This window comes from Rhagoletis pomonella, unplaced genomic scaffold, assembly GCF_013731165.1.
Source record: "Rhagoletis pomonella isolate Grant_MI unplaced genomic scaffold, Rhpom_1.0 Rhpom_scaffold_00011, whole genome shotgun sequence".
Taxonomy (NCBI): Eukaryota; Metazoa; Arthropoda; class Insecta; order Diptera; family Tephritidae; genus Rhagoletis; species Rhagoletis pomonella.
Genome location: NW_023458565.1, coordinates 16496206 through 16513314, shown reverse-complemented (window position 1 = coordinate 16513314; position 17109 = coordinate 16496206). Strand labels below are relative to the sequence as shown.

At 32.9% G+C, this 17109-nt stretch overlaps 2 protein-coding genes across 2 annotated transcripts in view; both read left to right on the top strand.

The window, feature by feature from the left end:
• Positions 1-4855: 4855 nt before the first annotated feature.
• LOC118747036 (odorant receptor 49b-like) lies at positions 4856-9114 on the top strand. Its single transcript, XM_036481028.1, has 7 exons — positions 4856-5515; positions 5621-5771; positions 5831-6098; positions 8033-8132; positions 8444-8545; positions 8647-8754; positions 8875-9114. Exons 1-7 carry the CDS (start codon positions 5225-5227, stop codon positions 8980-8982), a joined length of 1128 nt encoding a protein of 375 aa, XP_036336921.1. The 5' UTR covers positions 4856-5224; the 3' UTR covers positions 8983-9114.
• A 3349-nt stretch (positions 9115-12463) lies between these two features.
• LOC118747186 (neurobeachin-like protein 2) overlaps positions 12464-17109 on the top strand; it is a 172223-nt gene continuing 167577 nt past the window's right edge. The window contains exons 1-9 of the mRNA XM_036481176.1: positions 12464-12675; positions 13353-13556; positions 13663-13812; positions 14680-14866; positions 14935-15023; positions 15513-15584; positions 16214-16363; positions 16437-16712; positions 16777-17099. Of these exons, the coding sequence (XP_036337069.1) occupies positions 12625-12675; positions 13353-13556; positions 13663-13812; positions 14680-14866; positions 14935-15023; positions 15513-15584; positions 16214-16363; positions 16437-16712; positions 16777-17099 (1502 nt within the window). The 5' untranslated portion in view covers positions 12464-12624. The remainder of the gene's footprint in view (positions 12676-13352; positions 13557-13662; positions 13813-14679; positions 14867-14934; positions 15024-15512; positions 15585-16213; positions 16364-16436; positions 16713-16776; positions 17100-17109) is intronic.

Genomic DNA, 17109 nt, shown 5'->3' with positions numbered 1-17109 from the left:
ACTGTACATTCTGGCAAATGACCGCATTCACATGGAGAATGTTACCACCTACACAGACTATTGTCCTGGGAATGCCGTTCTAAGACCCGTCGAAACAGCACGTTTCCTGGGCATACCTTTAGTTGAATTTGACGAGAATGATTAAGCGACTATCCGATCTAGCCAGGGCTAAGTTAGCCTCTACAACAACAACTACTATGCGTAAACGGAACTTAAGTTTTTTCCCCCGCCTCAATAGTTCGGTTTCAGTTAAGCTTCCTATTCAAAATAACACCCGAGGAATTTGAGCTCAGTGCAAGTAGCATTCCATTTATGGACGAAGGATCTTGTGTATCGTCGATATAAAACCAACTTTCTTTATCTTTTTTTTTTTTTTGTATTCGCAGGCGTTTCTATTATTTCGGCTAACGCTGTACACGAATGTGTATTTACATATGTACAAACATAAAAGTAAAAGAAGTATAAAATAGAAAATTCCATAAAGCAAAAAATTTTTATTTTTATTGAAGACATGGTAAATTAAAAGTTAAGCAAAAATAGACTAAATCTCTAACAAGCATAGAAACTTAATAAGTATTTAGCTAGCCACTTTTACACAAATAACATAATTGAATTGAAAGAAAAATGGAAACCGAAGCGTAATAGACCGGCAATTCAAATAGAAAAAAAAACAAGCAAACAAGCATGCAAAAGGATGCACAGGAATTCAGCAGCAGCAGTGATTGAGCAGGTTGTGGGCCAAGCTTGGCGAAGTGAAGCGAACATTTCAGCAAACGAGTTGTGGGTACCGCGAATTGAAATTGCGGGACGGAGATAAGTGAGTGAAAGCAAACGTTTTATTTTTGTTTTGGTTGGTGGAAATTTAAGGGATTAATTATAAATTATATATTTAAATTAGAGACTAATTATAAATAACTTAATTGCTATGCAAAATCAATAAGAAGCACACGAGCAAAAGCATTGTAAGAATAAGGGGAAAAAATATAAAATTTAAATAAAAAAGTTGCTAATTAAACTACTTTAAAGTAAATTTTAAAAATTAAAAATAAGCTTTCACACGCCCACGCGCTCTCGTTCTTTGCTTGCCAGATAAAATGCATTCATTTCCTTTTGAATTTGAAGAAACAAATATATTTATATAAAAAAAAAAACAAGTAAGTAAGTAACAAATTTTATTTTAATAAAAATAAGATTAAAAAATCAACGCATAGGGAAGGCCACGATATTAACTTATGTAAAACTAATTTTTATGTAAACATAAATTATATGTTAGCATAAGTAAATGCGTACGCAAACTCACAGCTTTAAAAATATTATAAAACAAAAGTAAGCATATAAAAATATTAAGCGAAAAAGTGAATAAAATTTTCTTCTACAAAAGTCTCATTCATATTTATTAAAATGCTAGTATGTAATTACACTTAAACAAACAAAAAAAATAAAAATAAATGAAAATCAGGAAAGTTATGTATTGAAAAAACTAAACTTTAAATATTTAATGCGATAAAGAATACAACAACAAAGCTAGTTGCAGCATTACGTAAACAAAAGATAAAAATACAAAACATTAAAACGACTTTATTTAGCCATAAATTAACTAACAAATATAAGCTTGGCAAAAAAAAGCATTAAGAGCCTCACAAAAAACATTTCTCTAAATACGTACATATGTATGTATGGAGCAAAATAAGTACATATACATACGTATGTACCTAAATACTTACTCTTGTACCAAAATAAAAAACGCAAGCAACAAAACAATAGTAAAAAGTATGAAGCGGTGATTTCCTTTTTTACAATTATTAAACATACATACATACATATATGCGCTCATACATAACTAAAAAAAAATATGTTTTACGCATTCGCATTTGCACTTCTAAATTATGAAAAAAAACAAAAAAAAACTGAATACCTAAATCAAATCTACATTAAACCAATAAAAATTCTAATAAACGAAGAAAGCCTAATATTATAAATTAAAGCAAATAATTTGCGAAAAGTGCAACATTTTTAAATGAAACTTATTAATTTACTATTATATAATACAATATTGTAATGCTACTAGAATTGAAACAATAAAAAAAAACCGTAAAAAATCAAACAATAATAAACAAAAACAGAAATAAATGCATTTAGCAGGCTGTTGATGGCTTTTTTAATATTTGTGAACGCAGGTTTGTACATATGTATGTAGTTATAGTTTAAATGTATATATTTTATTATGCACTCAGACAGATATTTTATAATTCAAGCAAAAGGAAAGTTGAACACCCAAATTCATAAAAATTAAAGCACTTTTCTAAAAATGTCTAGCCTTATGAAAATGAGTCCGTTTCATCACTTGCCATTTTTATTAAGCGCACCACATTGGATGTGCATTCGTTGGCATAACATACGACACGCCCCATGCATCGATTTACCACGGATTTTGATAGCTTGAATAATAAGCATTCCGTTAGGCCGAATAACGGAAATTCACCTGGGATTTTCTACTAAAATGCCCGACACATGCAGACGAGCGTTGCCGTACTCGACGCATCAATCCCAACGCTCTTTGTATAAATTAGAGACATGCAAGTAATCGATTAAATAATTTTTAATTAATCAATATCCTGATTAATAAAAAAGCCTGATTAGACAGATTCTGATTACTCATCAAAAATCAATTTAAATCTGAGTAACTTTACTCATACATATCTTTCGAGTTTGCTTTCAAAGCAAATAAAATTTTTTTATAATATCGTTACCTTCATTCACGACAGGAAAAAAAGATGCTACTACAGAGCCACGCTGCGATCGGGCGCAACGCGAACCATGTGGGACCATTTTAAGGAAATGAAGAGAGAAGCGGAACGTATTTGCCGCAATAAGAAGAGAGGGACCGAAATACCTGAGTGCGAAGAGTTTGAATTGCTGGCCGACAGGAAAAACGACCGAAAGTTGTATGTGAGAGTAATGCTGAATTTCCACTTGGCATTAAATGACAAAGTTGGGCATTAAAAAATATTCATGTCATTACGTTAAAAAAATATTCATTAACTTAATTTCCACATGGCATCTTTGAAGTGCCTCCAATTTTCTTCTGTAAGAACGTTCTTATACGTTCGTTTAATACCAAACGAGGTTTCAGACAAGGTGACTCCCTCTCGTGTTAATCTGATGTTGGAGAAGATAATAAGAACTGAATGGCTCAGGCACAATACTTTAAAAGAGCGTACGATTGCTGGCGTATGCCAACGACATCGATATTATCGGTAATAACAAGGGCTATGTCGGCTCTGCCTACTCAAAAATAGAGAGAAAAGCAAAGCGAATGGATCTAGTGGTGAGCGAGGACAAAACGAAGTTTCTCTTGTCATCACACAAATAGTCAGAGCAAGGCGTATTTAACAAGGTGGTGTTGGCCGTATATAAGTAAAAAATTACACTAACAAATTATACGCTGATGTCCATAGTGTCATTGGTATGAGTTACAACAAACACATCATTTTGACGTAATGGCCTCCACGGCGAAAAACTCAGCTGTCGCCCCAACACCACCTTGTTTAATACACCTTGAGTCAGAGCATACGCGTCTCGGCACACACGTCACTGTTGACAGTTACAAGTTTGAAAAAGTAGACGACTTCGTTTATTTGGGAACCAGCATTAACACCAATTATAATGTCAGCCTTGAAATCAAACGCAGAACTACTCTTACCAACAAGTGGAGTATGCAATTGAGAAGTAAAGTTCTCTCTCGTTGTAAAAATATCAAACTCTATGTATAAGTCACTCAACATGGCCGTGCTGGTATATCGCGCAGAAGCATGGACAATGACAACAACCGATGAGGCGACTCTTAAAACATTTTATAATCCGGAAAAATAAAAACGTAATTTCTCCATCAATGATTTCTATGTAAAAAGACCTGATCTTTCGCTTGAGGAAAACTGCAAATAAATTTCCGGTCGAATTTTCACCATGAAAGTGGGAAAATTTTCGAAAGCGCATAGCACCATCGGATAGCCGGTACAAAAATCTGTAGGAATCGTAGTTTTTGAATTTTATTTCCCATTTTTCGTCCGCTCAGCGCGTTTGGGATATTTGACTTGAATTGCCCCATATGTATACATATCGTCACCTAAAATGCAAAATGCCGTAACTAACAAAAAATCCACAATTTATTTATTGATTTATTATGATGCATTTCATCGAATTTTTATGCAAAAAAATTGTTAGTTGCAGCTTTTTGCATTTTAGATGAAGATAATTGGACATATGGTTTTTTTCAGTAAACATTTTTTTTTTCTCGTAAGTATATGTAATTAATAAGAAAAGTCATATGCCTAATGTATGCGCACTAGGGTGGTTAGAAAAACAAAGGAAGTGGGAATTTTAATGCTTTTACCGCCTAGGATTGTTGTATAAAACCAAAAGTATACCCCTTTTTTGAAACAAAAAAATATTTGGACATTGCTCTAAGTTTGCTATGTATTTTATATGAAAAAAATAAAAATTCATAGAAATGGTATAAATTCTTTGAAAATCTAAATTTTTTTATCTGCTTCGCTTTAATCGACTTCAAGAAATAATACCCCATTATTCAAAAAAAAATTTAATATAAACTAATTTTTATGGGTCCCTCAAAAATCCCAAATATGCAGTGGAAGACCCATAAAAAATCGTAAAAATTTAGTTAGATTTTTTTAAATAAACAATGGGCTATTTTTATTAGAAGTTTCATGAAATGAAATAGAGTTTTCCAATCGAAAAATATTGTTTTTTTAATTTTATACGGAAAATAGTTTTTTCTCTATGTCAAATACAAATTTTGAAACGCGACACAAATATCCCTAGCTACCTTTTTGACCATAAGCTTCTGCTGGAAAAGTCTCAAGCTTTTATTTTAACAATAAATTGGCAAGCAATTAAGAAAGGTTTATAATTATTTGTCATTTCTGCTAGGATCGTTTATTGGCATTGAATAACTAACTATGTGATTTTACGCTACAAAATAGTAATTAGTTTGATTATTTTGTGGGACCACACACACCCACACAATTTGCACATTTCCAAAAGAAAGCAGATCTGCTATGTAATTAAATGTGCGAAAAGTATACCGTAATTGCCTATATAAGCCGAACTTCCACGCTTGGACGTTCATTGTTCTTTGCGGAAATTCGATATATGTACAAAGTTTATTTGCATCAAAATAGACGGACCCTTCTGCGCCATCGAAATGTACTTTTGTGAGCAATTGTACAACATTAATTTGGTGTATATGAAGCGTGTTGGCTATCTGGGTGACCCAAAGCGCGCGCTCTTTTTGCTCGCTATGCCAACTTTTTGCTGTTTCGCTACCATCTATAGAATTTATCTAATTTGGCATAATTTCGATGAAGTGGTAGCGAATTTATTTAAAGTTTCGGGTATGATTACAATAACAGTCCGCACTTTTGTGGTGTTATCTAAACAAAAGAAGTTCTTGGACTTTTTCAACGATATCGACAATTGGTACCACAAATTACGGGTAAGTTTGGCACATTCAATAAATTTTCCAGTGCAATTGAGATGCGCATTTTTAAAAAACAATACTTACGAATCAATCAATCAAACATCTCCACCTTTTACGTAGTCGGAAAATGACGAAGTAACAATTAAAAACTTAGAAGAATACACACGAAAAACGCGACGTGCATCTAAAACTATATTCGGCATCATGATAGTCTGTATATTCTATATTTCCGCCATACAACTGCTGACCAGCAGTAGTAGTACGAATAAAAGTAAGAAGAATATTAAAAACAAAAAAATGCGTCCCGTACTACCCGATACTTCTTTACAGAATACCTAGTTGAAGTGCGATTGCCATTTGTCGACCTGTACACAAGTCCATACTACGAGATAATTTCCGTGTTGCAAGCCCTTTGGCTTGCTCCGATCGTCCTATTGTCATATGTTTCCTATTTGTGTGTGATTTTGATATCTATATCATTTGGTATTTTCCTTATGAAAGATCTGCAGCAGAAATTGGGTAATATGCACGAATTGAATGAGCTGGAAGGTTTAGAATGTATCAAAAAATGCATACAACAGCATGTGCTGATCATCAAGTAAGTATCTATATATGTATTAGTTTTTCTAATAGTTCTCGGTGCAAAAATGCTAGGCACAACGCAAATTTTCAAATTTGGAACTATGTCACTCCTTGTAGAGTGACAAAAAAAAACCAATTTTTTTACTTGGGATAATGCCACTTTTAAGCCCGAAGCATATTTTCCAGCTCTCAAGGAAAAAAAAAAATCACATAAAAAAACGCTCAAAAAATTTAAAAGAAATTTTCTATTAAAAATATAAATATTTCGTCCCTTTACAGCTCTCTAGAAATATATATGTAAATATATATATAAAGTGGCATATCCTCAAGTAAAAAAGGAGTGACATAATGCCACATTTTAAAGTTTGGGTTATGCCACTTGGGGCTATGTCACGGCACAGCAATAGGGTAATAGGGGGATATGCAGGGGGTAAAAAAAGATGGGAAAGCTCCCAAGTCCACAAAAGTCTTGGTAAGTAAGGCAGATGCCAACTTTGGCTACTATGTATCTTGAAAGCTCCTCTCTGCCTTTCGAAAGACTAATTGAATAAACTGCTAACGAGAAGGTCGTAGCGTTATTCTGTTTGTCTTTTGGCAATAAGTTTTCTACAAATCAAATTAAATTTAAAAAGTAAATACATATGTATGTATATTTTTTTAAAGATTAGTTTGGATCGAAATTTTTCCAAAAAAATTTTAACTAAATTTTGTCTGATAGCCTATTTCCACCAAAGGCCAAACGGCAGTAAAGAGTTCAAATTAAGTTCCAAGAATTTTAACATAGGGTGATCGGCAAGTTTCGGTTTTTTTAATTTTTGCTTTTTTCTTTTCATTTGCTTCTACTTAATAGGTGGAATTACCCCCTTCGAGTTGTAATCTCCTTTTTCCAATAGACATAAACCGCAGTTAAGCCTTGGTGGAAATCCGCTTAAAAAATAAAGAAAATTAAATTTAAACAAAAAAATTATTAATAATTTTTCTAACAATTAAATGATATTAAAAATATATATTTCCTTTTAAAACAATGAAATCTAAAAATTAAAAGAAAATTAAATTAAATAAAAAAGTATTTTTCTTTTTATAATAATATAATCTAGAAAATAAAATAAAAGTAAATTAAACAACGCGAAAAAATTTAATACAAAAAGCAAAATCAAAATAAAATAATTTCCTAAAAATGTATTAAGAATAAAAAAATATGTATTTTTCTTTTTAAAATAAAAAACAATAACAATAACAAAAGGAGGTCTCTTAAAACAAAATAAAATTAAAAAAAAAAGCTTTATATAGTTTGCTTTTTTTAAAACAACAAATTCTAAACATCTAATGAAATTAAAAAAAAAAATAGTTTTCTTTTTATAATAATATAGTTCAAAAGTTAAAAGCAAATTGTATTAAAAAACGCAAAAATTTAAATTAATATGATCCAAAAATTAAAAGGAAATTCTATTAAAAAACGCCAAAAATAAAATTAAAAAAGAACTACAAAAAAATTTAATTAAGTGATTTATATATTTCTTTTTCTGACAATAAAAACTAAAAAGAAAAAAATGCATTAAAAATAAAATAAGTTTGTAAAAACTAAATGAAATTAAAAAAAAAAATATGGATATATATTTCTTTACTTTATAAACAATAAAACCTAAGAATTAAACGAAAATAAAAAAATTAAAAGTATATAAATATAAAAAAAGAAAAAAATTTTTGCTAAGGAAGTATTTGGACTATTCCAGTAGAACTATTAAAAAAAATTGTGGTTATTGTCGAATGAAAGTGTCGCTAAAAAATCTAAAAAGGCGACACCTAGATTCTGCCAAACAAATTTAATTATTTTTTCGAAATTACTATATACAAATACTATTTTTGACTCAGGCGTGAACAGCGAACTTTTTTTGTTTACGTGCAAACCGTACCTCTAGTACGTATTTATGTAATTGTTTTTTTTTTCAGATTTCACAGGGATTTGGAAGTATTATTTTCTGCTGGAAATTTTGTAGATGTCAGCATTTTTTGTATAATACCTTGCGTCATAATCGTTTATGCAAATATGGTAAGGAATGCAAAATTGCTACAAATTCGCTGTAGCAAAGTATTAACCCTGCTTTGATAACTTTACTGAAAGTTGCTGAGAAGATAACCGTCTGCGTTTGCACAAAATTTAGGAATTATGTTTTTATGTTTTTTGTTGTTGAACAAATCATATTTTTATACAAAATTGGCGGAAAAAATTAGAATAAAAATTATTGCTGTGCCAATACTTTGTTTCGGCAGTGTATGTAGATTCTCAAAACAGGGTTAAGTCAAATTCTATTTTATTTTCCATGAGCTAAATTTAATTTTATTTCATTTTAATATTTGCAGGAATATAATTTAGCATTTATGATTACAGATGTTCAACTGGTTTTTATTGTAATTTTCTCAACATATATTATCTTTTGGTTAGCCAATAGCTTTTACATTGAGGTACATATTTATGCCTGAGATTTCACATTTTAACACATACATACGTATGTACATATGTTTACGTATATGTTTACAATTAACCCGCTTACTTTGCTTCATAGGGTTTAAATATAGCTCACGCCGCTTATAATTGCAATTGGGTAGATCGGGGCAAGGACTTTCGCAAGTACATTGTTGTTATAATGGCTGTTGGTCAAAAGCCACTGGAGGTACTTATATATATAAAATTATATATGCAAATTATATCTGATTTTTAAAAACTCCAAAATAGTTTTATTACGCTTTTATTCGCGCTTAAAAAATTACTACAACTTTTTTTTTTTTTGCAGCTCACCGCTGGCGGCCTAAAACCCGTGAATATGCAATTCTTTCTGGCTATCGTGCGCGTTTCATATTCAATCTTTACTGTCCTACAGGGAACTAAGAAAGATTATTGAAGTGAAGCAAGCAGTATCTAATTAATCGCATTCAACTAATTATTTATTCTTTAAAAAATAGAAATGAACAATTTAATAACTTGTGCAACCAAAAATATGTATGCCGTAAAGACACGATTTTAAGCGCTTAAAATATGCACTATAAAATAAAAAATACACATAAATATGCACGAATAATATCAAAAACATGCTGAAAAAATATGCATTTTAAAAAAATAATTAGTTAAATTTTTCTTGTGTAAAATCGATTGAATTTTATTCAAAAATATCCAAAACACTGGTAAAAGTAATATAATGCACAAGACGTCTTAGCAATTACGCAAGGTGTATTAAACAAGGTGGTGTTGGGGCGACAGCTGAGTTTTTCGCCGTGGAGGCCATTACGTCAAAATGATGTGTTTGTTGTAACTCATACCAATGACAGTATGGACATCAGCGTATAATTTGTTAGTGTAATTTTTTACTTATATACGGCCAACACCACCTTGTTAAATACGCCTTGGCAATTACGTATATTATAACAAAAAACTTATCAAAACCGTCAGGTAAGTTTGAAGTTTGCCGTCAAATTTTCCACTAGTCCTACCGGCTCGAAAATTTTTATTCACCTCATCGTTGTCCATCCAGAGTGGCACAGGCCCTATAATTTAAAAAATTATTTTTTTTTTAAGATGCACTAAATTTAGCATTTATTTCTAAAATATGCGAAAAAAATTCATTGATTTTGGAATAAGCCGAGAATGTTATTCATACGCCATGTACCTCCGAGTATATGAAAAAATCTGACGAGTTGTTACATTTTTCGACTAAACGGTGTTTCATCTTCCGTTTTGTGTAAAGAACAAGATTCCATCGCGAAATAGTATTTAAATGAAAACTTAAAAAAGATAAACTAAAAATAAAAATAAAAAATAACAACTCGTGCTCATCAGTGTTGCCAGAACTTTTTGGACCAACCGGCTAAATGGCAAAAAAAAAACGGCTAAAAAGTTTCAACCAAATCTTACATGTTTTATTTAAATAAATCACAAGTAGAAAGACTAGTTCTTGGAGAGAATATGCAAATTCAAGCTGGAAAAGGTTTTGCACATGGTTGGATCAAAGAACGTAGATAACAAGAAGGGACAACTCGTTATAATTGTGGCGAAAGTGCGCAACAGGGGTGTGCCTTCTCTTTTCATCCAATCAAAAAACGCACTAGGGCAAAAGAGAAGGCACGCACTGAATTTGAAGTATTTTACAATACTACCTTCTTAATGCTTTTGTCTGACACCCATATGTTGATACATACCTTATTACCTCCTACATGTAATTGGGTGCCACATTCTTGAAGCTTCACAGGAATGTTGTATATGATGCCAACTTTCATTGCCTCTAATATAAACATTCGATTTGCAAAATTTTCTACATAAGTTTTTTTAAAAAAAGCATGATTATGATTTTTACGAGTGACAATGAAAAAATTTGTAATTTTGTTACTTTTTCGCCTAAAAAACGTTTTAAGGCTGAAATTGTTTAAATACTTGATTTAATTTTTATTTTTCTTTTTTCTGAAAAAACACTGATTTAAATATATGCAAGAAGAATGCTTTAGCGTTTTTTATTCTGGCGAGAGAAAGAAGTGACACTGAAAAAGGAACAACTCGTGAGATTCGCTCATATACGAGTTCGGCCATGTATGGTACTACATGGGCGTATGAGTAACATTATTTCTTGCCCATTTCATCGCTTCATTGTTTTAATTGTTAAAATTGAATTTTTTCATAAAAATGAAAATATCTTGGAAAATATATAAATTTATATATAAATATATAAATAACGGTATACAGATTCGTTATCTGCGACCCAATATTAAGTTACTTGTTTCGGCGTTTTTTGTGTCATTTCTAAACTCAATATGTTCCCTACAGTGTAATTTGTATTGAAATAAAGAATAGTGCGTATTGTTTAGGGTGTTAAAATTATATTAAAGGCGTGAGTATGTGGTACAAATACTATTTGATATGGAAGCATCTGCGTCACGAACTAGCTCCTAATTTCTCTCAACATAGTCCTTAACTAGTCCCAAAATGATCCCGAAGAAGTTCCGGACTGATCCCAAAATAGACCCGAAAAAGTATTGAACTAGGCCCAAACTAGTTCAGAAATGGCCCCGGAAAATCCATAACTGCTTCCGGATGATCCCGAACAATATACATTTGTCAACGAACAGCGTTGCTAGAAAAGCTTATTAGATTTGTTTTCATTTGGGATACTTCTGAATTCGTCTGGGTTTAGGAGTAACATGCTGCTTTTTAGCAATACACTACTGTAGTGCATATGCCTAAGTTGTAGACAGTTATGAAAAATTAAAAATTTTCTCTGGGTCAAACAAATATTACCCATACCCAGAGCAAAGATGTTGTTACCTGACAAGGTTGCGGAGGGCAAATGATGAGGTGGCTGGACGCACAAACTGGACAAAGTTGGGTCGGGATAAATAAAAGTTAGACCTGCTACAATATCTAGTTCCACCAGATTTACGTGGCAACAGAAGCTCTTCGTCTGGGATGGATGATGGTTAAACCTAATGACGGCATTCACGGGGCGTGAGTTAGTAAAGGAGGTGATTGTCTTTCAGTGAATATCTTTTTTGCCTTGTCTATAGAATTTCGGGTTCAGAAGTTGTGCGATGTAGATCTCTGAATTTGAAAGATCTCTAGATATTCTTTCTAACGTGCCTAGGAGGTGACTAGCAAGTCTCTGTTAGCATCACGATTGAGAGAATACAAAGGTTGCGCCGATCTCGGACCGCTATTCCTCTCTTAACGAATTTGGCAGAATCGTGGTTTGCATGACGTCACACTGGTGCAACTTGTTTACGTTTTCCTTGCAACATTTTTTCTTCTTCTTCCATTCTTGCTCACGTTTTGGCATTTCTCTCTCGCAATTGCACCAGTGTGACGTCACACAAAAGTTATTCTCAAAAATCCTCTCTGATCGGCGCAATCTTGTATTCTATCATTCTTGTGTTAGCATGTTCTCGGCTTAGAGATGAGCAGAAATCGCGTATAAAATTGCATTTTTGCAAGTTGATGGCGTAAAATCGACATCAGAATGCACCCCAATGCTGTTCGGCAGGCGGTGTTCTGAAAAGTCGGAAACTTTGTTCGTTATGTCCTACTTGCCAGCGTTGGCCCCAAACAAGCCCAGCCTAATTTAAACCAGCCGAACATTTTGCATCTATATTGTCAATAACGTTTGTTTGTGTTTGCCCCAAGGCTTGCTGAAGGGGGTGAAAAAGGGTGCCGTTGCGGAGCAAAAAAAAAAAACGGAGAGGAAGCTGTATACTTCCAACGACAGGTCGTCACCCTGTGGTAGCTAGGGTAGCCTGCCATTTGCCGACCCTTGATTTTATTTAGGAGTAACTTCACCGCATGCGCCAAGTTCCAACACTGCTCCTATCCCATTTGACATTTGCTTGTTGTCAGCTGTGGTGAATTTACATTTCTTCAAATGCATTTGTTCCGTGGCTGCGATTTTTTCCGGTGAAAAGAAAAATTTGTGTATTATTCGTGTAGTTTTGTAAACAAATAAAAGCAAATGTTTAAAGCAAACTCTATTGAATGAGTGCAACTAAAATTCAGTGAAAAGTGTCGCATAATGGAAAGTAAAAAGGATATCTACAATTTGTGGGTGCAGTACACGACCAAGGCGAGTACTGAAAAAAGACCTAAAACGCATAAAAGCTGTGCAAAAATTAATTGCAGCTTATTGGAAAGCACAAATAGCGTTAAGTTTATCACCTTTTGGTGCGCCTCGAAATTACCGAAAACCGCAATTATTTTATGGGCGTGTTTGAAGCATTAATCATCCATAATTCCATAGAAGGTGAATGGGGAATACCATTGGCCGTCACAACGCTGCTCTCCTACGCAAAGTTCTGTCAAATAAACACTGCACATATAAAATAAAAAAGTGCAAAAAATTAAAATTCCCTGAGCGGGGATTGCAGTTAGACGATAACCATAATTGAATAGACGCTGGTTAACTACATACAAGGTTTTATCTATTTATTATCATTACTTTTTTCTTAGAAGGCCATAAGCTTATATAACATTGCGCATTGTAGATAAACATAATTTACATACTGATAACAAAAAACCACCCGGCGGCCCACCACCAACGAAATCTGAGGCTCAAGCTGCATTACAATGCGGCCGCCAACCCACCCACAAAATAAATAAACCTTGCGTTGCTCTCTGGAATCGCCGCATACGCTCATTTAACGCTAATTGTGCTCTCTTTAGATCGCTCTTTCTACCCAATTTATGTTTTAAATTTTTGTGTTTATTTATATTTTGGTCTTCTTTGTTTTGCATTAAAAACAGAATGACGAGTCCTATTTTCGTGAATTCATTCAACGTTTTGTAAACATCTGGAAGAGCCAATTGCCGGTGGATTTTACGAGTGATGATCTGCCGCTGTGGCATGAAGTGCGTCCGGATAATGGTCCACATCTGGGACGTCTACCGGATGAGTTGTTACCAGCTATTGGAAAATTTATTATAATCGCGCGCGATGCTAGCGAAAATGTGCGTAAATGTAAAAAAAAAAATCATATAAATACCTACATACCTATATATATTTGATAAGAATTCGTAAGTTAAGGCATATCTTGTTGTGCGTCCTATCTTTCAGGGCCCTTTGGACGATGAGCAATTACTTCAGATTGCGGTGCTGGTTGATTGCTTGGTGATAATTTGTCGACATTTTGATAATATTTTGGCTGTTATAAAATATGAGTATAAATCGAATTTGATTGCTATATTGGCGAATACTTTCAAAGAGGTAAACAAAAAAAATAAAATAATATTGACAATGTTTTGGTACATGATTGCATGCACTTTGTATATACATACATATGTATGTAGTTACTAGTACGAGGAAGAGCTTTAGGTAAATCTTGGGTTGTTCCGGTTGCGTTGAAGCGACTATCGAGGGAGCTTTAAGAAGAACTTCTTTACTATTTGGGGCTTTCAAAAACGCGAATCTACTTTTATTTTATGATACAAAAATATATATATATTTTACTAAACCGCCGCCAAGATATCTATATCTGCAGATAGTGTCATTAAACTTTTAATAACTAGACAAAGTCATAAAATACGGTATATTCATGTCTTTTGCTGATAAAAATGACTAAGCAGCACTGCAATAGCTATCAGCAAATCATTATTATACCAGGAAAAGGTAGATAACAAAACCCCTACCTATTTGTATAGGTTTTATAGCAGTGCAACGAGTATTAACCTGTAATCTAAACTATGTGAAAACCCAACAACAAATTTGTGATTAGGACGTGAGTGAAATAATAATTATGGATTTAAATTTCAAATGAACATTGGTTACATGCAAGTACACCTCCATGTTCACATAAGTAGGGATGTCGGAAAAACATCGATGCTTCGAAAATATCGATGTTTTGCTTCGATATCACATATTTATATGTACATACATACATATATACATTCAGATATATCTACTAAATTTTTAGAATTAACGACTAGGCTTATTGTTGTTGTAGCGCCACTACTACTCCCCGCTTAGGTAAGTTTTTCCAGCAATCAATATGTTACCTACGGTCTAAATCTGACTATTTCTACAGACTTTATTTGAATTTATATAATAAATTAAATTACATTTATTTTCCCACAGTGTATGTCTCGCCAGCAAGCTTCAATGCAAGTAAATCATCTATTTCGCAGCTTTTCACAATTTCTAGAAGTAATGTATGATCCTTATTTGACTTGGCGTAGCTTCTTGCGTGGTGTCTATGCAGATTATCATAAAATACCATATAAGCCGCACACAGTGCATGTGGAAATTGTGCCCTTCATTTATGGTTTGCAAAGGAATTTATATTAAAATGACTATGTAATAACTTAAAAGCATTCCACTTTGTTGTTGCAGATTGTTTCCAAAACGAGGGAATCACAAAATTCCCAACTATTGGAGAATGTCTAGTGAATGCGTTAGGTGCTGTTATATGTGGATCACAGGTAGTAGGCAATGTTACAGGGTATATTTAATTATTGACTATGTTTAAGTTGTGAAAATTATGCGCTGTTTATATGTTTTTGTGTTCATACTTAGGTGTGTGTGCGCTTTTAACATTTTTTTATTTTTACGATAATTTTCTTTTATCGAATGTATATCTACCTAAATTGTGCATAAGGTTTAAATACTTGAAATCATCACAAATTTTTTTTATTAAGTTTATTAAAATTATTGTTAGCACATTTGTTAGTCTTTGTGCATAGTTTTATGGCCTTTCCATCAACTTTTTCAACAATCTAACATTTCGCATTTTAACCCTTTCCTATCCTCATTGTAAATGCTTCTTATTTCCTTAATTTCATATACGTATTTAATTTTACCGTGCTGTGCTTTTGTTGCCACTTAACAACTTGAATTTCAAAACAAAAAAAAAACATTTGTACTTGTGTATGTATAAAACGATAGCAAATTCTGTACAAACACACTTGCAGAAATCGCTAACATCTATGACTACCAAAAGTACAACAAATTGTGGTGAAGGGCAAGAAATCTGTGATAATTTGGTGAGTGGTTCTTTGAGAAATATAGAAAGCAATGCTATTTAATATTTGTATTTATCTTTTAACTTTGTTTTTGTTAATAACATTCTATCGCTTTAATTTGTTATAATTTTAATTGGTGTTTTGTGCTTTGAAAAGATCTTGAAACTGTGGAATATATTCTTATTTGAGGCCTTGAGAGTAGAAATGGTATAAAAGTCATGTATTTTGAAAACTTCTTAGAAAATGTATATTTCCCGGATTTTTCTTTTTTTTGCGTTTTTGGCTCGAGTCTTTACCATGCAAACTGCAAAAATCACTCAGTAAAGAGAATTTACATATTAAAATGCTAAACAGAAAATATTTCACCTCATTTCTTAGAGCTAAGCCATTTAATGCTCTCAGTGTTTCATTTGAAAATTAATAAATTTTCTCATTTATCTTCGTTTTTTCCGAAAATCGCTTTTGTTTTATTATTTCAATATCATTTAGTAAATTGTTAGCTGATTATAGAAGCTGCTCTGCTTCCAAGCAGACCATTAATCATTTAATATTGAATAGCATATCAAGAAAAAAAAAAATGATTTTTTGCTGAGATAGTTTTGAAGTTTTTACTAAGACAAAAATCCCTATCAATCCATTCATCGACACAGCGTAACGGAATGCGCGCCATTTGCCCTGCTACTGTTTCGGTTATTATGAAAATCATCTCTCAATGGGAAAGTGCCAGCGAGTTGCGTGCAGTTTCACTGAAATGCTGTGCTTTAATGGTTATTGTATTACAAAAATCTAGTCCAGAAGAAGTGAGTATTCCAGCATGCAATAATTTAAGCTTTTCAAAATTGTAAGTTCCGTCCTTTTTTCCTGTTCCAATAGCGCCAAATAGATTTAGTTACTTTAATACAACTTTACTGTGATGCTCTACAAGCGCTACTAACTACCGATAATTTCGTAAGCGGCAATGGCGCTACTTTTGAAATCGCCAGCGATGATGAAGCAAGCGATGCAATTGTGGATGTTAATGCGCTTGCCGCTACAGTGGAAAATGTGTGTCTTTTCCTCGCCGATGGTGTAAAAGCGCATATTATTTGTGAAGCTATTGCCGATACAACGCTTGTAGATGCGTTAATAAGCATTCCAAAGCATATCAAGGTGGGTGTGCATAAAATATCGCCTGATATATATGTTTCTTATTAAATTTGTATTCTTTTTACAGGGCTGGAATATGAATTATGCGCCCATATTATGTGCTACAACAAAAGCATTAGCGGTGATTACACGCAATTCACCTGACATTGCTGAGCATTTGCGTGTGTACGATAAAATAGAGAAATTTTTTAAGAGCCTGAAAGCATTAGCAGTACCTACGGATACACTATTGGATGCATGTTTCAATATGGCCTACAATGAACAAACCAATTTGATGGTGCTACCGGAAGTTGTGGTGAAACTAATCGAATGGCTGCCGGAAATGGATGAGCGTGCACAAATTTATCTTAGTGATGTGATACTACGTGGCTGTACCAGCAATTATGCGACGTAAGTGTTT